This window comes from Tiliqua scincoides, chromosome 13 (assembly GCF_035046505.1).
Source record: "Tiliqua scincoides isolate rTilSci1 chromosome 13, rTilSci1.hap2, whole genome shotgun sequence".
NCBI lineage: Eukaryota > Metazoa > Chordata > Lepidosauria > Squamata > Scincidae > Tiliqua > Tiliqua scincoides.
This window is the reverse complement of record NC_089833.1, coordinates 5,830,305-5,857,029: the sequence shown is the minus strand read 5'-3', so window position 1 is coordinate 5,857,029 and position 26,725 is coordinate 5,830,305. Positions and strand designations below refer to the sequence as shown.

Genomic DNA, 26,725 nt, shown 5'->3' with positions numbered 1-26,725 from the left:
CTCTAACCTTCCCACCCCCCTTCTCCCTCTCACCTACCTACATGCTCCCTCCTTCCCTGAGAAGGTCTCTCCCCACTCAATCTCCATGAAAGCTGCCATGCTGCAATGGCGGTGACATAGAAACCAGGATACTAGGAAATAGAATATTCCCAGGACAACTGACAAATGTGACCAGTGCCAAAGAGGGGATGACCTCCCTCCCTTCTTCTAGAGCAGGGCTATCCAAACCTTTTGGCAGGAGGGCCACATCATCTCTCTGACACTGTAGTGGGGCCGGAAATAAAATTTGAATAAATTTACATAAATGAATATATTAGAGATGGAACTTATATAAATGAATGAAGGTCTTGCGATAGCCTATAAAAGACCTTGCACAAATCAAAGCAGGTGTTTCCTTCGCTGCTGCTACTGCATCACAGATGTCAAACAGCAAGCAGCCCTTGTCGCACAGCTCACATGAGAGGTCAAACAGCCACCCTCAGACTGAGAGCAGTTGCATTGGGCCAGCATGGGCTCCAGCAAATCTTTGGAGGGCCAGAGGCTCATTGGAGACTGGGGACTCCCTGCGGGCCGGATTGGGAGTCCCTGAGGGCCGCAAGTGGCCCCCGGGCCGGGGTTTGGGCACCCCTGTTCTAGAGCAGTGGTGGTCAAACTCACCACCGCTGCGCAATGGAAACGCGGTCCCCCTTTGGACCACATCTTTCCATTCAGCCTGGGTGTCGTGTGTAGTCCTCCGCGATGGGGCACAGGAACTCTCTGGGCAGTTGAGTCCGCTGCCTGGCATTCCAGAAGGCCACACAACAGGACATCTAGACAGATGCGACTGCCCAGAGCATCCCTGCCCCCCAATTGGGGAGGACTACATGCGGTGCCCAGGCAGAATGGTAAGGTCTGCTCACCAGAAGGACTGATTCATCCAAAACCCAGATCTGTCCCCCTGTTCTATAGCCTCTGTCCAGCCCGGTTCTATAGCCTCCCTTCTCTAATACTTGCTTCTAGGGCAGGAAAGAAAGCAGGGGATGGGTGGGAGAGAAGATGGAGGGGGTTTGGATATGGGCACAGGAAGATACAGCAATACCTTGCACTTTCATCAGGTTAGGGACCAGAGCATGGATGAAAGTCAAAAAACGGATGAATGTCAAATCACAGTCTTATTTAGCTTGCAAATTTATTTTGGCCAGAGAAAAACATAACTAACTATATAACACTTGTGAATGTGTGAGAAACCTAAAGGAACAGAAATAAAAGAAAAATAAACATTAAAATGTCTATGAATGTTATGGAAGATTGGATGAAATTGGACGAAAGAGGAAAGCATGTGGGTGAAATTTGAAATGTGGCAATAATAATAAAAAAAAAAGCTGAAAGAGAAAAGCCATGAAAGTCAATGGGATGAAAGTCAAGGTAGAAGGAAGGCAGGGAAAGAGAAGTTGAGTCGAAATGTGAGCCAAAGGATAACTTTTGAGGTCATAAAACTTGCTGCATATTTGAGGCAAGAGTTAGGAATTGCCAGGATTTGTGTATGTTGAGCTACAGGAATGTATAAGTTTCACTATCACTAATTAAAGCTTCTCCTGCATTTCTAGTTAGGTTCAAAAGTGCCAGACCAAAATCTAGAGAAAGGCACCTATAAACATACAGGTGGGGCCTTGGTATCTGCGAGGGATTCATTTTTGCACCCCACCCCCACGGTTACCGAAAACCGCGGATAAGCAAATCCACGGCTTTCAGCCCCTTAAACCCTCTGAAGGGGACTGACACTCCACTCTGGTTGCATCCGAAGCGCTTTCTGAAGCCCACAGAGGCCAGGGGCAGATGCACACAGCCTCTAAGGACTTCAGAAAGCCCTCTGGAGGTGACCGGAGAGAGCACCTGGGAGGGTTCAGGTGGAGCCAAGTCTGGTTTAATGTGGGTCCAGGGTACCTGTGTTGAGTCAGATTCAGGTATATAAAATCCACAGACTCCACCTGTATTCTGATTCTTGCCCTGGTAAGGAATTAATCCCCTTTAAAAAAAAAAAATGACAAAGATCGCGGCTGGTCATAATCCAGTAGCAGCCACAAAAGGCTTGTCTGTTTCCATCTAAGAAGCAAGTTAATCAGCAGGTACATAATTTAGGAGGTTTCATTGCCTCGACATTAAGCAAAGAGGAGCTGGCTAATTCAAGGGAGCATATAGGATGAATGAGCCAGAGATTGCATCCTTTTTTTCTTTTCTTTTCTTAATGTGACACAATTTTGGAGTGTGGCATTTCTCAATACATCACTCACACTGTCATATTTGGTTATTTCATGTGTCATTAACAAGCCCACAAAAGGCAGTGTGGAACACTGGCACACCAACGTCAGAAATAAAACCACTGCCCTACAAGAAAACGCTCCATATGGAGGAGAGAGAATTACTCTCAACCTGCTGCAGCCTGAAATGTCTCAGGTAGGTCTGGAAACTTTTATGAGTCAATTAGGGCACAAGCCTATACATGCCTACTTGGAAGTAAGCCCCATCATGTTCAATGAGGATTTACTCCCAGGAAAGTGTATATCGGATTGCAGCCTTAATCGACCAGAGATGAGCAACTGAATCCTGTGGATATCTACTTGGATGTTATTCTCCGCAATTTCAATGGGACTAACTTGCAAAGAAATACAGGAGACCCTCCTTTGAGTCAGTCCCACTGAAATCAGTACTGAGTAGATACACATAGGATTGCACTGTTCGTTGATTAATTTGTAGCGGTCTTGTGCAATTAGTGAGTACCCATTGTAATAAGTGTGGAGGACAGGTAAGAGTGAGACCAATGTTCTCTATGGATCATTTCTGACTTGAATTTTGGGAGGAACTGGGGGGCAAAATTGGGCTGGGGGTGTGAGAAATTGGGCTGGGGGGGGTTCCCCCACTCCAAAAACATCTCATTCTTCTGAAGAAACTCAACAGGCTTCCCTTAAACATCCAAGGTGTTTCTCTTTGGGAAGAAATTTCACCTCTATTCTGAATTTAACTTGTGAAAACACTCCAGCACCAAACCTAGATGAAATCACCCCCAACTCCTCTGCTTTGATGTAACATTACTTATCCCAGCAGTAGAGATGGCCTTCTTAATTTCCCCAGAATTCCTCTCAGCCTTATGCTACATTCTCACCGGGTGTACAGTGGGGGAAATGGCACTGCCAGTCAAGAAAAGAAGCACCACCACATAAGCGCCCCCCCAAAAAAAACCCTGCGAAATCTCCCCTACCCATATCACTGCCTGAAAATGGGTTAGCAAAACCAGAGGAGGGAATTCAGCTCACCCATAGTAACTAGGTGTGCGCTTCTTTATTGTTAGATGCTATATGGTCCTGGTTTATTATTGTAAACAGGAACGAGCGAAGAAGAATTCTAAAAGTGCTTCCCTTCCCGTTTCAATAATGAGCACTCTAATTTGATATTAAACTGGCATCTACTCCCGTTCCTATCTTAATGGGCACCTATACCCAGGCACTAATAATATGCCTAACACAGATCAAAGAGTAATCAATTATTACAATGCACTTTGAAGACTTATCAGTCCCTGAACTGATTTGCTCTGTTTTCGGGGACCGACAACCCTATGCCCGGCAGCACGGCTCCATGCCGGCCTCACCGCCAGACTCCCGCCCATGCTAACCCAGCGCCGGCCGGTGCTGGGCTAGCGCAAGGCGGTCACCCAGTTTCCGCGGCTCGGTGGACTGCCGAGGTGCGGAACGGTAGGCGGGGTGGGGACGGGGATGGGGAGGAAGCGTTCTGGGGAGGGGGGAGGCTGGTGGGGGCAGAGAGAGGGCAGGGAGGAGGTGTGACGGGGAGGTGTGATGCGGGTAGGGGGCGGGCTGGAGGCGTGCCTGGGGGAGGGACGGGAGGCAGATCTGTGGAGCGGAACTCTGCTCCGCAGGATCCAAGGCACATATAGGGCTGCACACCCTACACGAGCGCCTTTACCTTACCACCAACTTTTTGGTCTGTGGTAAAGCAAGTAGCCCCTTTGCGGTGCTGCTTACCTTACTCTCCCGAGGCGCCTTCCATCTCCCGCGGTAGCTCAGGAGGCGCCGGATCCGGCGGCAGCCCTTCTCGGTGCTGCCAAGCCTGGGCGCCACAGGCAGCTCAGGAGTGGGCTGTCAGTTCACAATTTCAACTCCGGCTAGTGCAACTACTCCCAAAGCTGGCACTGTCATTACTGGCTGTGCAAGACTTGAACCAGGACCAGTGGGGTTGCTAAGGGGTGTGGGGAGGTGCGAGCCACACTGGGTGACGCGCGCAAGGAGGGGATGACACCACTGCTAGCCGAAAATTTTTAAATCTTGGCATTTTCGAATAATTCCATCATGTTATATATCAATCGATGCGTAATTTCATGCAGAATGCCCTGAAACAAACCACACTGAGATATCTCTATTCTATCAAAAGCTTTGGCCAAAAAACCAGCAGAGGTGGTGGAATAGTGCGTCACCACACCCACTGCCTGGGATGTCAGCCTGCCCAGTGCATGGGAGGAAGTCCACCATGGGGGTGACATGATGGCCTCTCGCATCAGGTGACACAAACCCTAATGACACCACTGACCAAGCCCCAACCAGGATGAACTTCTCTGGGGTCCACCAGGGGCAGCTTGCCACAGCATCGTTTTTGTCTTGGGTAGCTCAGGTAACTCAGGGTTAGAGCATATGCCTGGAATTCCCAGCTATGAGGGTCAGAGAGTAGGTGATAGGAAAGGCCTCTTTCTTTGGGAGATGCTGCAGCTAGTCAAAGCTGGGCCAGATAAGCCCACTGTCTGACTCAAGGCAACAGCATCGTACGCTCCCATTTAAACAGAGAACAATTATAGCTGAATGGCAGAGCGCAGTGTCACACACAGAAGGTCTCAGATTCTACTTCCAGTTAAAGCCTGGGAAATGATACCTAAGAGCTGCTCCCAGTCAAACAGTTCCAGGCAGTATCAACCTGCCCGGCTCAGTATAAGGCAGTCTCATAGATGCCTTCATCGAGGCCCATCATCAACCAAACCTCAGGGACTGTAGGACGTGAACCAGGAAATGCTCACTTCAAAAAGGAGCAGCGTTAAGAAGCTCAAAGCCTTCACTGGCTTGGGTTTCAGCCTGATACCCCTCCGACACCTTTCCCTGCAGCTTTATGGTCCTTACCATCACAATGAGTCCCTCAACTCCCTCCTCCTTCCTCCAGTCTTGCTGGATTGCTGCTGTGCCGGTAGGAATTCGGAAAAATGATCCTGAAAAATGATTCCCCCCTTCCCATTCTCTGTTGTCTGACTGCACAAACGCCATGTTCGTAGCCCTTGAGAAAATTACATTTTCCCAGGTTCTGCTCACAGCCTGTCACACGTTTGTGACACTAGGGTTTGTGTCACCCGGTGCGAGAGTAGCCGGTTGCTCTTTTGAGGGCCCAGTAGGAATTTTTTGCTGGCCTTGGTTGGCAGTTTTTTCACCTACCCCAGACTGACTAGGATGAGGTCTGGGTTTAAATGGTTCGGTTTCTCCCTAATTGGTCTGTTCATTTCTTGGTCACTTGGCACAATGTGTGAGGGGTTGGGTAGACGGTTTTTGTCATCTGGAGTCCCAATCTGAGGCTGCAATTCTATCCTCACTTTCCTGGGAGTAAGCCCCATTGTCTACTATGGGGCTTACTTCTGAGTAGGCATGCACAGGATTGGGCTCTAAGGCAGCAAGGTCAGGGGCAGGCCTTGACTGTCCTTATGACACCTGACTGGCTCGAAGGAGGCTGGCTGGCAAGGCTTGACTGAACGGGCAAAAGTTTGTCCTATAGGCTGAGCAGTTCAGCTGCCTTGACCCTTAGGGGGTGATGACAACAGGCTGACCCAGGCATTGGATTGGACTTGGCCTTGAGTCAGGTGGTTCAGCCTAAGATACCTGCAGCGCAGGTAGATGACTACAGTCATTCCCCTTTCTTAGTGCCCTGCTGTCATGAATATGTACAGTTTAGGCCTAGTAGCATTGCAAAGCCTGAACCACAGTAACCCAGTAACACAGAAGGGGCTTGCAAGGGGCTTGCAGTCCTAGCTGCTAGGAATTTACAACTCAATGGAAGGTGATAATGTAGCACATAGGCAGCCAGAAAGACGCCCATCAAGGATGGAATGCAGCTGCAGATCTCCAGGGGGGAGGGAAGAGCTGAGAGGGGAGCTTCCAGCCCCACTTCCCAAGGACAGGGTCTTTGTTCCTTGTCTCTTGGTGAGAGAGGTGGTGGGTGCACATCCTGCCCTGCCAGGACCATGTGGCCATAGGTAACTGGCCTGAGGATCTACAAAAGAAGCTGACCCAGGTGAGGGTTAGAGAATAATAGAGTTAGCCAGTTAGCTTTGTTGTTTTATGCTGATGTGTTTCCTAGACGTTTTTATGCCTCCAGCATTTGCTGCCTTTGTAACTTTTTGTAACCCTATGTACTTAATAAAGTAAAAATCTTTTTACCATGTTGGTTCATTGTCTGTTGGGGACAAAGGTTCAGAATCCTGCCTAGCCGTTCAGCAAGCTACCAAAAATCCTCATTGTGGACTAGTAACTTGAGGACTGAGACTTTAAGTAAAGAAAGTGCTCAGTGCCTACAAGGGATATAGTTAAGCCTAGAGGGTTTCGGTTCCCTGGACTGAGGCACTGGCTCTTACAGGGTGGCGGCAGTACTACCAAACAGGGATCTTTGAGGGCTCTAGGGTTCAGAACCAACAACTCTGAGTACCCAAAACCCTGGGAGTGAGACCAAGTGTACGACACCTGCATGCTGGGGGGGGGGGGGGGGTTTGGCCTTGATAGTTAAACCAGCCATGCTGCATTCTGTTGTCAAACTTGTTAATAAAATTGGTCCACTTAAAACCAAAGCCGCAGTCTGGTGCTTTTATTGGTGGGTGTGGGGTAAGGTTCCTGGACAGGTAAAATGACTGTAATGTGCGCCCATATTAGGGCCCAATCCTATCCAACTTTCTAGCAAAGGCAATGCAGCCTGGAGGAAGGCCCCCCATGACTGTTCCCCTAGGGCAGGATGGAGTACATCCCTCATTGGCTGGGCTGTACCTGCGCTGGAAAATTAGATAGGATTTGGCCCTGCGGCACCAATCCATGGACCTAGATTAGCCACTTATGCTATGAAGAAGGCAATCATTAAAACAACTGTTTGTTTTTAACCGATCACCTTAAGGAAAATGCTACTCACCCCAAACATTTGCCTGAGATCTGGATCCCGGAATCTGAAGGGTATATTTGAGACATGCAGCCGTTTCGGCTGAGACTTGTTTTCTGTGTTTTCGGAGGACTGTGTCTGTTGCTGGCCGTCGGTCTGTGCTGCATCGTCTGTCTGCTGAAAGAATTGGAGACGGAAAGAAAAGTTAATCGGGATTCCAGCCGCCTCCTTGAACTGGAACTCTTTCTGCTCTCCCAACTCAGGAAACGGCAGTACAATTCAATTCCCGATCCGCGTGAGCAAAGGAAAGAAAGAGATGCTCAGTTTCAAAAGTTAAATGAGTCTGAAACAGGGGTGCTCAATAGGTAGATCGCGATCTACCGGTAGATCGCGAGGCAAAATGAGTAGATCGCAGAGCCCTGTCTCTCCAAACTGTTAATATGTCAGTTTCGTCTAGTGACTAGACGAAACTGACATATTTAGCTGACACTAAACTGACACTTTAGCTGCTCTTCAGGCATGCAGCAACAAAACTGACAAAACTGACTAGACTCCAGCAGGGGCTCCATACATTAAAGGGGGTGTCTGTCAGACGCTTCCTTACCCCCTAGTAGATCTCCGGGCCTTGCTGGGTTTCAAAGTAGCTCTCGAGCCAAAAAAGTGTGAAACATATGGAAGGACTGTCTTCTTCCCATCCACACGCCTTTCCTGCGGGTGGGGGAATTTAGAATTCCCAGAACATGGCTTTGAAATCCAGGGGACTTTGCTTTGATTTCCAATCCAAATTATTTTTATAGAAAAGACCAAATGCCACCCAACACCCAAACAGGCATCTTACACCGAACAGATGACATTATCTGCTTATTTATTATCTATACCAGTGGTTCCAAACAGCGGGTTGGTGAGTAAGGCAGACAAAAGAAAACAGGGTGAGTAAGGCAGACAAAAGAAAATATTTCTTTACCCAGCGTTTAATTAGTTTGTGGAACTTCTTGCCACAGGAAGTTGGGGCGGTGATGGCATTTCACCTAGATGCCTTTCAGAGGGGATCGGACAAATTTCTGGGGGGAAAGTCCATCACGGGTTACAAATGCGCAAGCTCCTGATTTTAGTAGTAGGCTACCTCACAATTCCAGAAGCAAGGGAGGGCACCAGGATGCAGCTTGTGTCTTTTGTGTGCTCCTTGAAACACTTGGTGGACCACTGTGAGATCCAGGAAGCTGGACTAGATGGACCTTTGGCCTGATCCAGAGGGGCTCTTCGATGTTCTTATGACCCACTGGTGGGTTGCGACCTATTTTTTGGTGTTGCCAAAGGGTGAAGGAAAGATCAAATAATTAATTGCCTCAAGCCCTCAGGCCTACGGTTTTCAAACTCTCCAGGAGTTTGAACAGCGCAGTAAGCCCTTGCGGGGGCAGGGGGGGGAAACAACAGGGGCAGGGGGAAGGCAGCTACACGATCCCCAGTATCATGCTGCTCCAGGGGGCTGCAGGGACTGGGATGCACTCACCGGTCCCTGCAGCATCGTCCTGGGAGTGTGGGGAGACCTGCGTGAGCGCCTGCAGGGCTCCCCAGCTGGTTCGAAGTGAAAGCAGAACGATTGCGCTCCACTTCCGGTTTCGCCCCCAGGAAGGCTGTTGCAGGGACTGGTGAGTACATCCCAGTCTCTGCAGCCCTGTCAGCGACGCGATCCTGGGAATTTGCATTGCTGCCTTCCCCCCCTGCCCCGCCCCTTAAGGGGGCAGAGGTCAGGACCCTCAGGTTGGGGCGTTGCGATGACCCAGTCAGAATATCCCTGCCTCAGGCTATTCAAAAATCAGATATTGTATCTGCTAATTACCCTGCAAAGAGCTCAGCTCCTGCAGTTTGCAAACATATGTAAATATAGGGAGAGGATATGTGAGAGTCTTTTTTCTGATTATTAAGTCAGTAAGCAAGCAAGCAAATAAATAAATAAATAAAACTGTTATTTCTTTCTAGATCTCCCTTTTTAAAAGTCTGAAAAACCTAGGTAGGTCCTGATAGAGTGGTTTGTTTGTTTTTTAATGGGTCCTGGTGCTAAAAAGTTTGGAAACCACTGATCTATGCAATATTTATGTATTTATATTTTTTTTTTCTTTAAAGAATCTTGCCATATTACCGACACATCAAGGCAATGTACAATAACAAAATCAGACAGTGGAATTGAAAAGGAACAATAAAATCCACCATAGACCATAAAAACAACAGGGGGGAAAAATAGTGAAAGTATCCAACCAAAAAAAAACCAGTACAGGTTGGGTATCCCTTATCCAAAATCCTCGGGACCAGAAGTGTTTCGGATTTTATTTTTATGTTTGAATATCTTAGAGATGGGACCCAAGTCTAGACAAAAAATTCATATATGTTGCATATACACCTTATACACAAAGCCTGTGTGCACATGTGTATACACATGTACACATTTTTATACAATGTTTTGGATAATTTTGTACATGAAGCAAAGTTTGTGTACACTGAATAATCTCAGTCACTCCCATGGTCAATCTGTGGTTGTTTGGCAACAGCCCTCATTCCTGACTCTGAATTTATATGCAGTGCTCAAAAAGTTTCAGGTTTTGGAACATTTTGGATTTTTGGATGAGAAGTGCTCAACCTATATAAAACACGGAGTAAAAAAACAATTTAAAAGTCCTCAGATATTTAAAAGCTGTTTGCAAAGCCTATGAATGTTTCTTTGGGACCGAGGGCCAAATCTTATCCAAATTTCCAGGCCGGTGTAGCCATGTAAATGGTGCATGCACTGAGTTCTGTAGTAACCTCCAGGCCTCCTCCATGTAAGGGAACGTTTGTTCCCTTTCCTCTGGGCTGCATTGCGGCTGCACCGGCACTGGAAAGCTGGACAGGATTGGGCCCCGAGACTGTCTGAGTTCAGTGTGACTTACTCCCAGGTAAGCACACATAGGACTGCAGATTAAAGATTCAAAGAGTTCATCTGGGGCCTACAAGTCAATACAGAAGGCACCCGACGCCTGACTTTGGAGGAAGTGCCACAGGGAAGCCAGCATCACACCCAGGAAGGTAGGAGTATCAACAAAAGGGTCTTGGAAGCAGATCTGAAGTGGTGGACAGGCTCACATAGACCTCAGTGTGCTCATATTTTAACTCAGCAGTACAGTCCCTGCTTTGCATGAAAAAGGTTCTGAGATCAATCCCTGGCACTTCAGGCTGGGGCTGGGAAAAGACCCCCCTGTCCAAAACGGGGGGACTGGTCTGACTCAATATCACAGCTTCTGGGGTCCGGACAGCTTGCACTTACAATGCATACCCTGACAGTAAGATTTAGAGACATTCTCTTTCAACAACACGAAAGTAATTAATTTCATTATGTCACCTGAAAATTGAAATTAATCATGTCTCATAAAAACAAAATGTTAAAAAAGTTTTCCCCCCTTTTCTTTTAATCCTCTATCACAATAGAGAACGCCTAATTAATCATATTGTAGGCTATGCATATATACAAATCTGTGAGTAAGAACATTTCTGAACATACGTGAACTTAATTTACTGGCACCGAAGTGACAGAATAAGGGGACTGTTTCAATTCATGCCTTGTACTTTTCCAGCAAGGCGGGGGTGGAGACCTTTTTGGCCATTTCAGAGAAATTCCATAATTTGTCACCCTTTGACATACATGTATTTGTATTTATATACCGCCTTTCTTGGTCGTCAGATTTCTCCTCAGACTTTATTCAAGGTGGTTTACATGGGCAGGCTGTTCTAAATCCCCGTAGGGATTTTTACAATCGAAGAAAGGTTCTGTCTTTCAAGAACCACATTTCGGATGGATCTTTTTGATCTGGTATCACATTCTGGCCTCCGATTTCCTCCCACGCAAGCTGACAAGCCGCTCCTTCACCTCTCACATGGAGGGCAGCCAAGACACTTCTTTGCTCACACCAAAGAGCAGGTGGAATAACTCAGCTCGGCTTGTCAGCTGCTTCAAGGTCTTACCAATTCACGGTGCCGGTGGCCTTGAACTGGCGACCTGCGGATGGTATCTTCAGGCAAATGGAGGCTCTACCCTCTAAACCAGACCTCCTGCCTACCCCTAGTCCAAAAACCAACGGGTGTTTATGCGTGCCCCAGAAATGATTTTATTTATTTTAAAACATTTGTATCTCGCCTTTCTCCTTAAAATAAGGAACTAAGGTGGTGAACAATAAATCAAGACGTGTTAAAACCACAACATACAGCAATGAATGCAATCAGAATTAACAGAGCATAACAATATAATAGCAACACAACAAAAATAAACAATTATCAGAGAGGGAAAGTGATTCTAAATTTTAAAAAATCTTAAGGTCACGAACAAAGAGCTGGACAGGGCTGTTTCATATTCAGGGCAGAGGGGTGGCCAAATGGGGAATCGCTAGAAGTCCCAGTTCCACTCCCACAACTGGGAAAGATCATTACATGAACACATCTAAGCTAAAAATCCCCAGGGGTTCTCTAGAAACCCATCCAATCCAGTCCTTTAACCTCCATCAATATAAGGCAGTGGTTCTCAAACTGTTAGCACTGGGACCCACTTTTTAGAATGAGACTCTGTTGACTCAGAAGTGATGTCATGACCAGAAGTGACATCATCAAGCAGGAGACTTTTTAACAATCCCTAGGCTGCAATCCTACCCACACTCACCCAGAAGTAAGCCTCGTTTACTATCATTGCTAAAAATATATACATAGTAACCTGTTAAAAGTACAAATCTGTAACATTTTCCCAAATGCACTCACATAGCATAATAGCATCGTCTAATATATTAAAAATAAAATATTGAAATATATGGGAATCCACCTGAAATTGGCTCACGACCCACTTGGTGGGTCCTGACCCACTTTTCGAGAAACACTGATCTAAGGCATTTTTTTCCAACCTTTTTCTCCTATTACTTTTCGTGTTCTAATTAAGTACCACCAATACCTAAAATTCCAATGGGTTGGAGAGCTGATAATGCAATGCTAAGCTCTGTAAGATACAGGGCCCAATCCTATCCAACTTTCCAGCACTGGTGCAGCTGCAATGAAGCCCTGAAGTAAGGGAGCAAATGTCCCCATACCTTGAGAAGTCCTCTGTGACTGCCCCCCAGCTGCAAGATGCAGTGCACACCCCATTGACATGGCTGCACCATCCTGAGAAAATTGGATAGGCTTGGGCCCACATTCTATTCAGCCCTTCAACCTGCCTCCTGCTAACACCTCTAGATTCCTGTTAGCATTTGTTAAAAGCTCAGAAGTAACTGTTACCCTGCACATGCCCAATCTCGTCTGATCTCGGAAGCTAAGCAGGGTCAGGCCTGGTTAGTACTTGGATGGGAGCCCGCCTGGGAATACCGGGTGCTGTAGGCTTATACCATAGTCTTTCGAGACTGAAGGTTGCCAACCAGACTGCACGGAGAGACAGTAACAGTAGGGCTGCATCACAAGCTGGTAAATCATTTGTGCAATAGGGGATTCGCAAACCACTTTTTGCAGGGTTCACTTTTATCCACGGTTTCCAGTATCCACAAGGAGCGGGAATGTATCCCCAGGTGACACCTGTATTTAGGTACAACTTTTCAACCCATGCACTCAAAGTGGTTTGCATTTGATACTAATGGATTACATTCAGGGAGACAATGAACTGTGGAACTCCTTGCCACAGCGTGTGGTGATGGCATCTGGCCTAGATGCCTTTAAAAGGGGATTGGACAAGTCTGGAGGAAAAATCCATTACGGGTTATAAGCCATGATGTGTGTGTGCAACCTCCTGATTTTAGAAATGGGCTATTTTGGAATGCCAGGTGCAAGGGAGGGCACCAGGATGCAGGTCTCTTGTTGTCTTGTGTGCTCCCAGGGGCATTTGGTGGGCCACTGTGAAATACAGGAAGCTGGACTAGATGGGCCTATGGCCTGATCCAGCGGGGCTCTTCTTAGGTTCTTATGGTATCAAAGGACAGGGTACTGAAAGAGAAGAGTAAATTACTATTTCATTCATACTGCCACACTATGATCAACTGGAACAGCCACTGAAGGAGGTAGTTCTGAGAGGGAAGGAGCCAACTGTTTCTCAGAAGGTTTGGTTTTTGGAACAGAAGAAAAAATGGAAGTTCTATTCCCTTTCATAGACTGTGAAGGCAGCACCCATAGGAGCTTCTATGAAATCTAAATTTCTTAGATTTATTAGTCTGAACATTTCATGGCCCAAAATTCAAAGGAGCAAAGACTCTCCGTGGAACCTCAAAGAATAGAATCAAAGACAGCTTACTTCAGTAGAACCTTCAGAAGGGAGAGAGAAAAAGAGAGACCCAAGCACTGCTCTATAAATCTACACCGTAAACGTCAGCTATAATGTCTGGCTACTTTCTAGCTCAGAGATTTGAGACATCATTTGTCATCTCTCTGGAAAAGGTCATTTCCACCCATTTATTGCATGACTTTTCACCAGCTACCCCGGAGATTGTATTTTTAATTTAGAAGGCCTGATAAACAATTACATATTTTACTCAGATTATTGATGACTCTGGCTCAACACGGAGGTGGTGGCGCAAGCTCTGAGATGTGTAGGGAAGGAGTTGCCCGGCTGGCTTGGAGCCGCGGAAACGTTAGCGTAGAAAAGTCTTCCTCGCCCAGGCCGAAGACTGCCCCATCTTAAAATTTCAGTTGACATCCTTCCACCTTCAAATCACTGAAACTAAGCAGCCTCTTTGAAGACTGTTGAGTGCATTTTGCAACTCCTTTAATCTGAGACTCTGGGGCTCATTTTTCCATAATCATTTCTAACTCAATCAATAAGGCAGAGCTACACAAGTTTAATCTTGGTGAAATTTGATTTAGGTATTGACAAATGTGCAGAGAAGCTCTGCGCAGGGCATGCATGCATCTTCACAAAGGAATGTGTCTTCGTATGTCAAATTTAATTTGTCATCCTTTAGCCAATTTACATTCCTCACCATGGCACAATCCTTCACTTCTGTGTCTTTCCCCCCTCACTCTGGTATATTCAATACTTTCTTTGCTGCTTTTTTTTTTTCTTGAGACTACCAGCACAGATCTGCTTGAGTAAAGATTAAGAACAGGGAGCAGAACACCCCTTCCAAAGGTTCGATTTCAATGTTTCTCAAACTGTGGGTTGGGACCCACTAGGTGGGTCACGAGCCAATTTCAGGTCAGTCCCCATTCATTTCAATATTTTATTTTGAATATATTAGACTTGATGCTCCCATGGTATGTGACTGCATTTGGGGAAATGTTACAGACCTGTACTTTTAACAAGCTACTGTATATATTCTTTTAACAATGATAGTAAATGGAACTTACTCCTGGGTAAGTGATTGCAGCCTAGGATGGTGAAAAATGTTCCTGCCTGATGATGACACTTCTGGTCATGACATCACGTTCCGGTGGGTCCTGACAGAGTCTCATTCTAAAAAGTGGGTCGCAGTACTAACTGTGTGAGAACCACTGCTCTTGTTTAATCTTGCCTTCCCCTTCAGGCTGGATTTAGGGGCAGACAGTTGCAAGAGAACAAATTAAGTGGTTGGCAAGTTTTTGCAGGCATTGGCTTGGAATGTGCACAAAAGCTTGACTCCAATTTCGGCCCCACACTGGAATGCTTGTGTATCTCTGGTTACGCAATGGGACTTCCCTCTCTGACCGTTCGAGACTTGAAGGTCTTAGGACTTCTTCATCATTCAGATTTACACTATATCTTTTCTAAAACAAGACAGCTAAAATACCAGAGTAAAATACAAGATAAAAATTACTAAAAACAGGAAGTAGAAAAAAAAAAAAATCATGATTTAAGCTGATGCTGATTTAAGCCACACATTTTAAAGACAGGTAGAATTGAAAACAAAAGTTTTCAGTTTCCATTTAAAAATGGAGAGAGAGGGAGCTAACAGAAAAGTGGAAGCCGGAGCAGTGGAAAAGGTGAAGGACACCTATGTCCAGAAGCACCAACAAGAGTGTCACCAGCTTAGGAAGTGGCATTTGGTGCCCTGCCTCTGTTGGCAGCTCTCTTCCATTCAAGTGACTAGAGAAGCCACATGCACAACTCATGTTGGGCTGTGTTTTCAGGATAAAATCCCACTTTCACAACTTCTCCCCAACCTCTATTCACTTCATAGAATCATAGAGTTGGAAGGTCCCTACAAGGTCATCTAGTCCAACCCCCTGCCTGTAGCAGGAAATCTTCCTAGAGCATCTCCAACAGGTGTTTGTTGAGCTCTGCTTGAAGATCGCCAGTGAGGGAGAGTTCACCACTTCCTTCGGCAATCTGTTCCACTGCCCAACCACCCTTTTTTTCCTGATGTCCAACTGGAATCTCTTGTAATTTGTACCCATTGGATCAGAGGCAGTTGAGGACAAATTTGTCCCTTCTTCCATACAACAGCCCTTCAGGTCTTTGAAGAGCGCTATCATATCCCTTCTCAGTCCTTGCTTCTCCAGGCTGAACACAGCAAGTTCCCTCAACCTTTCCTTGCAGGGCTTGTTCTCCAGCCATCTGATCATCATTGTGGCTCTCCTCTGAACCCACCGCAGTTTGGCTGCATCCTTCTTAAAGTGTGGCACCCAGAACCAGGCACAGTACTCCAGGTGAGGTCTGATCGGAGTAAAGTGGAACCCCAACTTCAGTGAGGCTCACATTCAAGCGCCACTGAAATGGATAGGACTTCCTGAGCGCTGCCTGACTCGCCATTCCTGCCATGTTAAAATCTCTCTCGGAAATTAATCTGTTAGAAAGACAAGCCATTTGTCTTTCTAATAGATTTCTAGTCTTATGAAGATCAGCGCTGCGCAGAATCGGTACCAAGTTGCCAGCATCAGCATTATTCCTTCTTATGGGCCTAATTATATGCACCAAAGACAACGAACTGAGAACGAGAAGCATGGAGGGGAAAGAAAAAGGGTTATCAGTTCAGTTCCAGCCATCTTTTTAATTGCTTTCAATTTTTTAACGCAAGCACGTTGATGGGAATATTTCTTAATTCCAAAAAACCAATGAGCAATGTCCATCCATGGTGTGTGTGTGTGTGTGTGTGTGAGAGAGAGAGAGAGAGAGAGAGAGACAGACAGACAGACAGAATGCGCTTATGAAAAGTATTTCCACAGTCTTGTAATTAACATTTCAAGTTTTTTTAAATCTTTTTAATGTAATGAGCCACTGCTCATTAGCAAGCAAATAAGAGACTGCACATGTTATTACCTCTTTTTCTGCACCAGCCACATGAATTCAGAGGGCATGGGTGCAGAACAGTGTACTTTCAATGGCGCACGTCAAGCACATGACTGGAGGCCTTGCTTGTCTGCATGGGTTTTCAGCCCATATCGGTCCCCATGCATCCCACACTGGAGAGAGGATGCGGCCAACCTTTCAAGTTAGGATGGCCACATCTGGATTTCAAAACGCTGGCACTTGGATGAAGTCAGAGGGAGAGACCAGCACAACCAGATGTAGGATTAGCCCAAGACAGGAGCTAAGTAGCCTCTGTAGCCTCCTAAGTAGCCTCCTAAATAGCCCAAGACCTCCTAAGTAGTCCCACTCTCCAGTGTTCCGGCTCAGCAATGCCTGCCCCTCCACAGTTCTTCTTCCTCTCTGTTCTCCTCCTCCTTTCCTTATACAGGGAGTGGAAGAGAAAGGAGAAGTGGTGGAAGCAAGTATGTAGACAGAGATGGGTGCCTCCCCCCATCTACCACCTGAAGCAGACACTTAAGTTGTCCTCATATATGCGGTGGACCTGCCTGAATGTATCAGGGATGGAGCTAATCACAAAAAGTTTGAGTTTCTCTTTTATTCTAATGTGGGCTAGAGCAGGGGTGCTCAATACGTCAATCGCGATCGACAGATAGATCTCGAGGCAAAATGAGTTGATCGCAGGCTTCTCTCCCGTCCACGCATCCCTGGGAGTGAGCCCCATTGACTCTACTGGGGCTGACTCGTGAGTAGACATAAGAACATAAGAACAGCCCCACTGGATCAGGCCATAGGCCCATCTAGTCCAGCTTCCTGTATCTCACAGCGGCCCACCAAATGCCCCAGGGAGCACACCAGATAACAAGAGACCTCATCCTGGTGCCCTCCCTTGCATCTGGCCTTCTGACATAGCCCATTTCTAAAAAAGCCGCTGGCAGGCTTCTCTCCAGTCCATGCATCCCTGGGACTGAGCCCTGTTGACTCTACTGGGGCTGACTTACCTTTCCCCTGTTTTTGCACTGGTATGTATAGAGATCTGCCCCCCCCCAACTTCCATCTGTTGGTTCTGTGTGCAAGGGGTTTTGCACTGGTCTTGCTGTGATGTCTATATAGAGATATTCCCTTTCCCCTGTTTTTGCACTGGTCTGTATAGAGATCTGCTCCCCCCCCCCACTTGTATTGGAATGGAGGAAGATCTGGTGAGGAGGTAGATGTGGTGTCGGCAGTGGCTCCTTTAAGGGTAAGGCCTGGGCATCCAGCAGAGTGCGCTGCACAGCTACAGCCACTTGAAGGCAACAGGGCCCTCAGGGATATAAGAGCACCTGAGGCAGGAAGGGCTCCACTTATTTATGTGAGTCAGCCTTTTCCTACATGAAGATCATTAAGTCCAAGTACCTTTCCACCATGACTGATGAACATTTGGAAGTGTGCTTGAGGCTGGCCATGACTATGCATCCTTGGCTGATTCACTTCAGTGCAAGTCATCAAAGTAAACTCAAGTAATTACAAAAAAATGTTTATAGTTAATTATGTTGTGTTGTGCAATATTGGCTCATGCGGTTATGCAAGGTACACCAACATACATTGTACACATAAATGTTATATGTTATGATGGTGCAAACATTGTAAAAAAAACTCTGGTAGATCTCCAGGCCTTGCTGGGTTTCAAAGTAGCTCTTGAGCCAAAAAAGTGTGAGCACCCCTGGGCTAGAGGAACATTTCAGAGAAACGAGTGGGAGAGCTACCCCCAACTTGGCCAGCTAGTTGGCTTTCGCCTGCCTGAATTCAACAAGAACGGTTCCCTTTCTGCTGGGTTTCAGATTTTCCTTTCAGAGAGGGCTTTTAAGATCTCTTTTAAACTAATTTTGCCACGCTCGTTGGTGCTTTTAGAATCCATAATTGCTTTATTGCTGTTTCTTTAAGCAGCGTTGGAAATGATACAAACAGCGGGGAAGAGATCCTGTAAACAAGTAGTAAGTGGGGGGGGGGAAGTAAATTGAAATTGAAATATTTTTATACAAGAGTAGATCACAAAACAGGCTACACAGCAAAATAAATCCAAAGTGCATTTTAGGGTCGTTGTCGTCGTCCGTCCCCCCCATAAGAAACGTATCATAATTTTCAAGGGAAGCCAAACAAGTTTCTATAAGAAAGGTGAAATTCTTCAGAGGGGTTTTTTTTGCACACCCTACAAAACATGTTCGCATCAGTGGCATCACTACGGTTTGCACCACCCGGCCCGGGAGGCAAGTACATCACCCCCAAGATGGACCTCTCCCATGCAGAAGATGAGGCAATGCCCCTGGTGTTTTTTGGCTATAACATTTGACAGAATTGAAATATTTTAACGCTGTTTGTTTCATTGCATCCTGCATGAAATTCTGCATTGATTGATACATAACATGATGGAATTATTCAGAAATACCAAGGTTAAAAAAAAAAAATGGCCAGTAGTGGTGTCACTCCCCCAGTGCGTCACCCGGCGTGGCCCGCACCGCCCTAGGGACGCCACTAGTTGACATTCTGTTTGTTTCTGGTGTGTTTTCCCTCTCTTATCAGTGAACTCTCACAAAAATTCTGACTTGCTCAGATATCAAATAACAATCTGGGTCATTTTTCCCCCCCTCTGCTCTGTTGGCAATCTTTGTTATTGTATTCACTGAGGTTGTGCACATAGAGTCTCTCCCATGTCCCAGCTTCCATGCTGCTAAAAGTCCTTTATTCATCTTCATCAAAGCATCAGTGAATTCTTTTTATGCTGAATTATGTGCAAAATTCTTCCTTGAATGGTAACATGAATTGTGGTCAAAAGGAAATGCAATGCTGTTAAATGTTTCCACTGCCATCAGAGGCTTGAACTGCAATGTTTGTGCATACATTTAAGCAGAAGAAGCATAATAATTATTTATTCTCTCGCTCTCTCTCTCTCGCTCTCTCTCAGACCCACTGTTTTATTTTCCTGCTAAACCAGGTTTCTTCTTGGGGGTGAGGGGATCGGCTGTGAATGTCTTGCAGGCATAATCTGATTAAGTTGACAATATTATGTGTGTGATGGTTGAGTAGCCACCATGCTGTTCTTTTGACCAAATTGATTTGTGTAATGAACACTTGCTCTATCTCTTGAAAAGGCCTCTTGATTTAAGCAGTAATGCCAGAAAGCCAAGTGAATTTACAGACCCAACAGTCATTCTCTTTCAATCCAGCGAGAATAGCAGCCAGCCAGCGTAACTCAATACATTGTGCTGTGTGCGCGGGGGGAAAAATAATAATAATAATAATATCGCCCAGCTTTTGCAATATACCTATTTGATTTGATTTGTAAGCCTGATAAAAAAGCAATTGAGAAAGGTTCAGAACAAATTACATATACATACTTATATGCACAAAACATACTAAGAGCCAAAAGGGACTAGATTGAATCTGTAGAAAACACACCAAAAGCCATGCATTCTAAACCAAGTGTGTATGTTTGTATCTGTGTACCCACAAAAATACTCTCTCTCTCTCTCTCTGTGTATAGATAGATAGATAGATAGATAGATAGATAGATAGATAGATAGATAGATAGATAGATAGATAGATAGATAGATAGATAGATGCATGCAACCAGCATTGGCTTGATTACAGTAAGGATGGATGGATGGATGGATAGATAATCTTGGACTGAAATGAGTCACTTGGCTCTTACGTTCTTATGTTCTTATGATATCACAGGGTACTGAAAGAGAAGAATAAATTCCTTTACCATTTCATTCATACTGCCATACTATGATCAACTGGAACAGCCACTGAAGGAGGTAGTTCTGAGAGGGAAGGAGCGCCTTAATGGAAAAATAATTTTTGCAAACTGGACCCTTTCTAAACGGAGAATACACTGCCCCCCCTCTCTCGACAGATAGATACACTTTATCTATCTGCTCTATCTAGAGCAGGGGTGCCCAAACCCCAGCCCAGGGGCCACTTGCGGCCCTCTTGGACTCCCAATCTGGCCCCCTGGGAGCCCCCAGTCTCCGATGAGTCTCTGGCCCTCTGGAGACTTGCTGGAGCCCATGCTGGTCCAATGCAACTGATCTCAGCATGATGGTGACCATTTGCCCTCTCACGTGAGCTGTGGGACGAGGGCTCCCTCCACTGCTTGCTGTTTCACATCTGTGATGCAGCAGCAAAGGAAAGGCTGGCCTTGCTTTGTGCGAGGCCTTTTATAGGCCTTGAGCTATTGCAAGACCTTCATTCATCTATATAAGTTCCATCTCTTATATTCATTTTTGTAAATGTATGTAAAGTTATTCAAATTTGAAATGCAAATTAATTCTTTTTTTCCTGGCCCCCAACACAGTGTCGAGAGAGATAATGTGGCCCTCCTGCCAAAATGTTTGGACACCCCTGAACTGGGGGGGGGCAGTACATTCTCCATTTAGAAAGGCTCCAGTTTGCTAAAATCAAGAGCCAAGTGACCCATTTCAGTCCAAGATTGCTATCTGGGGGCACACTGTATTGCCAGGTGCAATATGAGATTCACTTCTGACACCAGTGTGGCAGCCAAGGTCCCAACACATAGATGGGCCTGATTCTTTAGGAGCACAGAACGTGAATCACTTTCCTTTTGCTCCTACGAGGGAATACACTGACCCACATTCGAGATTGCAGTGGAGCAATCAAGGATTTGCTTGAATAACCATACACTACTACTATGGCAACCTTCAGTTTCGAAAGACTCTGGTATCGCGCTCTGAATGGTGGTTCTGGAACAGCATCTAGTGTGGCTGAAAAGGCCGATTCGGGAGTGACAATCCCTTCCACACCGGGAGCAAGTGCAGTCTGTCCCTGGTCTGTCTCCCTGGCTATGGGCCTTCCTTCTTTGCCTCTTTGCCTCAGTCTGTTGGCCAAGTGTCTCTTCAAACTGGGAAAGGCCATGCTGCACAGCCTGCCTCCAAGCGGGCCGCTCAGAGGCCAGGGTTTCCCACCTGTTGAGGTCCACTCCTAAGGCCTTCAGATCCCTCTTGCAGATGCCCTTGTATCGCAGCTGTGGTCTACCTGTAGGGCGCTTTCCTTGCACAAGTTCTCCATAGAGGAGATCCTTTGATGATAACCACACAACAGTAACTAAAAAAATAGCAACTTATATCATTTCAAGCCAAAAATTAGAATTGCTCTAAGGAAGTGTGTTAATTCAACTCTCTCTCCATTTCTACAGAAACACAACATGTTTATAGATGACACCAACAGACCTTGTACTAGACACACAACAAATAAATAAATATTTCTATTCAACTTTTCTCTTCATAAGGGGACCCAAAGTGACTTACAGAAAGTCACCAAATCACATAAAATCACAGCAATTACAATACACCCTAAACACTCCTAAAACATTCAAACAAGACAATTACAATAAAACCTAAAAATAAAGAAATGCACTGAAATGTCACAGTGTGGAAAGAGGCGTATTGAGAACTATGGGTAACCTCCTGATTTGAGGAGTAGCCTGTCCCTAAATGCCAGATGTGGCAAAAAGTTGCAGGTATCTTGTTTTACCTGCTTCCGGAAGCATCTAGGGGGCCGCTGTGAGAGTCAGGAAGCTGGAGCAGACAGCCCTTGGCCTGATCCAGCAGGGCTCTTCTGATGCTCTTAGGAGAAGAGGATCATGTTTTGAGAAGAGGGTCACTAACAATATCCTTAGTCCTTCCTACCATCTCCTGCATCCATTTCACACTCCAGTATGAATGGATGAACCCGGCCCCCTGCCTTAACTCAGCTCCTCTCACTGACAGCCACCTTTGGGAATCTAACCACCTTCCTGTCCTCCACTATATACCTGCCTCTGAACCTGTTCCCCTCTGAACCTTGATTTGCTGTACTGGTTGCCCCTAACTCAGAGCCTGCCCTGATTCAGAGCCCAATCCTGACCGCTTAGCACCAGCGCCGAGTGTCGCAAATATGCCGTAAGGTGTGCCCACGACACTCGGCGCTGGGTTAGCACTGGCACTGTCTCAACGCCAGTCTATGCTGAACCCGGTGCCCGTGGGAGGCCCTCTGCATGCTGCCTGGAGCAAGAGAAGAGCTCCAGGTGACGGAAAGGTCAGTTGGGGTGGGGGAAAGGTTTTTTAATGATGGTTGGTTGGCAACCTTCAGTCTCGAAAGACTATGGTATAAGCCTACAGCACCCGGTATACCCCAGTGGTCTCCCATCCAAGTACTAACCAGGCCTGACCCTGCTTGGCTTTGGAGATCAAACGAGATCTGATACAGCTATGTATAGCCAGCCCAGGAGGGAGGGAGGAAGGCATTTTGGTGCCACTGCTCCTCTGGGCACCAGGCAGTTTAGGATTGGTTGGCAACCTTCAGTCTCGAAAGACTCTGGTATAAGCCTACAGCACCCGGTATTCCCAGGCGGTCTCCCATCCAAGAACTAACCAGGCCTGACCCTGCTTAGCTTCTGAGATCAGACGAGATCGGGAGATAGTGTTTAGTATAGGGAGATGGTTGGCAACCTTCAGTCTGGAAAGACTATGGTATAAGCCTGCAGCACCCGGTATTCCCAGGCGGTCTCCCATCCAAGAACTAACCAGGCCTGACCCTGCTTAGCTTCCAAGATCAGACGAGATCAGGCATGTGCAGTTTAGGATTGGACTGCCTATTACCTGCCTTGAAACTTTACCTTCTCATACTGGAACCCAGGCTGAACACCACTGTTTGTCTGTTCATTTTCCATCTGAGGAGCCTACCAATCTGATAGCACCAAAGCCTCTTGATCCTTTAAAAACTCTGAGATCAGCTACTTTGAGCCCGTTCATGATCTGTGTATGTTGTCTCTCTCCCTGGCAAGCTATTTGGGAGACTCAATACAAGGTTTTCACACACAGCGTGCAAGATATCCTGCAAATTAAGCACGGAAGCCTGAGGCTTACTTTCCCTCTTAGTAGTGATCACAATTGGATCACACAAAGCCAAAGCTGGAGAGTAGAGAAGCTCTGCCCTGGATGAAAATGAAGATTTCACCCTATCCTGTTTTATACCCCTGCAAGTTCAGGTAGATTATGGGATACACTATTAGATAACCCCCCAATGATTTGAATAGAGAAGCCTGGAAAAGGGAGCAAAGATAGTGTAGGACAGTGTTTCTCAAAGTGAGAGTTAGGACCCACTAGGTGGGTTGTGAGTCAATTTCAAGTGGGTCCCCATTCATTTCAATATTTTATTTTTAATAGACTCTATGCTACCATGATATGTGACTGCATTGGGGGAAATGTGACAGACCTGTACTTTTAACAAGCTACTATGTATATGCTTTTAACAATTATAGTCAATGGGACTTACTCCTGAGTAAGTGTGGGTAGGATTGCATCCTAGAATTGCTAAAAATTTTCCTGCTTGATGGTGTCACTTCTGATCATGAGCACTTCTGGTGGGTCCCAACAGATTCTCATTCTAAAAAGTGGGTCCCCTTGTTAAAAGTTGGAGAACCACTACCTTAGATTGATGGAGGTTAAGGGACTGGATTAGACTGGTTTCTAGTGAACTCCTGGTTGTTGTTTTTTTTCACTTAGGTTTCAGGTAGGGTGCAGGTGGGTCTTGGCAGATTCTCATTCTAAAAAGTGGGTCCTGGTGCTAAATGTGTGAGAACCACTGGTGCAGGATATTGTCAAGCATACCAAAGCTATTAGACAGAGCCAGGTTAATGAGTGGAGAAAGAGAAGATTAATATAGTAAGCACTGGCAAAGTAATACAATTAACAAAGAAGAAAATTTGCCCTTCAGAGGAAGACTCAGCCATAATGCAGCCTCAAAGCTAGAACGCTTTATTAGTGCAATTTCTATGCAGAAACAAGTCCCATTGTTTTCAATGGGGCTTATTCCCAAGAAAGTGAGTATAGAATTGCAGGTTTAGGACTGACCACCCACAGCTGACCACCCACAGTGGAAAGCAAGGGGCAGTAGGAGAGGCTCCATTTCCTCCAAAAACGATCCAGGAAGGATTGGGGCAGAATGCAGTGAAACAAACAGCTTTAAAATATCTGTATTCTTTCAAAAGTCATAGCAGAAGGGAAAAAAAAAAACACCCGTGTAAAGGAAACACAAGTGCCTTATGTAACAAAAAGTGGATTTCTTTGACTCAAAACTGACCAATGAGACTGATTGTTCTGAGAGCAAATGAGGTGCTGTATAAGAGCTAATACTAGAACTCTAACTTGGTGTGTCATCAAGTTGGCCATCAAGTTCGTTTTTTGTTGGTTACTGATTTGTGGGGTGACCTGTACTGTTGTTAGATAGATAGATAGATAGATAGATAGATAGATAGATAGATAGATAGATAGATAGATAGATAGATAGATAGATAGAAATGGGAGTTATCCCAGTGTAATTTTTTCTGTATCGTCTGGTACAAGAGAAGATCCATCAAGGGGGTGACGCAATGATCTCTTGCACCCAGTGATGCAAACCCTACTTCCATCCATGTCTCCTGGAGACCCTTCATTCAATGAAATCAAGTAAACCAGACCCACTATCCCTCGTCTGGGACATGTTCCATTTTTACCTTCTGTCCACCTTCCATTCATCCATCGTTCTCCTCGCCCTACACTTCTGAGTAGACACGCATAGGATTGTGCTATGAAATCTGATAGTTTTCAGGGGGGTAAGAGATTCAAATAAGGGGTAGCTTCTTCCCCCCCCCCCTCATCCCCCAGATTGTGTCGACTCTAGCATGGACTTCAGGCGAACGCCTTTGTCCACCGTATTTATGGAAGGGCAGCAGACGTGAGATATCCATCTACAAATCGTGTTTACCTTTGGCAAACTGGAATGGACTGCAACATCGGGCATTTCCCCCTGTGAACAAGACTAATGTCACACACATAAAATCCTTCTATAGGAGCCGTGTTTATACAGCCTACCGCTGAGCCAACTTGCGAATGCCGAGCGCCATGCTGAGAAAGAATGGCTGATTGCTACGTTGGATGTTGTAAGGAAACAAAAAGTGACAACATGATGAAAGGATTTCTTGGCTTGACCCATCCGAGGATCACTTCCCTGAAACCCTGCTGCACCTCTTTTCATTTGCTCAGACTCATGCCGGAGCAGAAGCCCTGCTCTTGAACACTCTTGTGCTAGCAAATCCCAAGGCTTCTACAAAATAAAACAGCACATGAAGCAGTCAGACCTGCTAAAAAGATACTCTAGACATGCACTGAGATTTTTTTTAATGGACCGGCGAACCCGGTGTAACTAAGGGCCCAATCCTATCCAATTTTCTAGTGCCGGTGCATCTGCACCAATGGGGCATGCGCTGCATCCTGTGGTGGGGCAGTGATCACAGAGCCTTCCTTGAGATATGGGAACATTTGTTCCCTTACCTTGGGGCTTCGTTGTAGCTGCACCAGTGCTGGAAAACTGGATAGGATTGGGCCCTAAGTTCCCATGACCACTTTCACCCTCCCAAAAGTGGCGCTTTGTGTACGAGACACTGCCCAGCAAAATCAGGTGTGTTATTCTTCCAAATGGTTAACTGACGGTCTTTCTAATGCTGTTTTGTCTCCTGACTAATCGCAATGGCAAGCTGCTGTACATACTGACAGGTTATTGTGCTCGCTTCCAATTCTGCAAAATTGGCTGGCTGATTTGTTGCCATGCCAAGCTGTTGTGAACCCTTCCCTACTCTGTGAAATTGGCTTAAGCCATTTCTGTCCCACGTTGCATATACGCAACAGGGATCAAAATGTGTGCGCCTGTGGGCTGGGCAGAAATGGGTTAATAGTGCATCCACTTGTGAAACATGTCACTCTTCTTCCTCTTTTGACAGAGATCCGTAATAAAAGTCCAGGAACCTGTTGCCATCTCCAAGACAACTGACGTTTTAATTATATATTGTGCGCCGAAGTACTTCATTTTGCTCATAGTTGGCCTGGCTGCCAGTCAAAATCATTAGGGGGGAAAAGAAAGTAAACAGTAACCAGGAGTTTTGTTTGAGTCAGGGCTCACAAGTGCTGAGCCCTAGAACCTATGAAGCCAACCCTTATGCTGAGAGCTGGTTTTTCGTAGTGGCCAAGACTGCAATCCTGCCCACACTTTCCTTGGAGCAAGCGCCATTGAATGCAATTGTACTTCAGAGCAGACATGTCTTCAGGACTTCCCCCATTCAAATCTCACCTCTGCCACAAACTCACTGAGGGTGGCCTCAGACATGCCAATTATTTTCAACCCCAGCTGCAATTTGGGACATGTTTGCAACATTTACCTTACAAAGTTGTTGTAAGACCACACAGGCCACACAGAAAGTGCTTTGCCAATTCAGGGTCCGATCCTATCCAATTTTCCAGTGCTGGTACTACTGTGCCGTGATTGTGATTGTGAGGAGCT

The 26,725-nt window shown here is 46.0% G+C and overlaps 1 protein-coding gene across 1 annotated transcript in view; it reads right to left on the bottom strand.

Annotated features, from left to right (window-relative positions):
- The window catches only part of RBFOX1 (RNA binding fox-1 homolog 1), a 160,418-nt gene that overhangs the window by 87,432 nt on the left and 46,261 nt on the right, over positions 1-26,725 (bottom strand). The window contains exon 2 of the mRNA XM_066640814.1: positions 7,192-7,335. Coding sequence (XP_066496911.1) covers positions 7,192-7,335 — 144 coding nt within the window. The remainder of the gene's footprint in view (positions 1-7,191; positions 7,336-26,725) is intronic.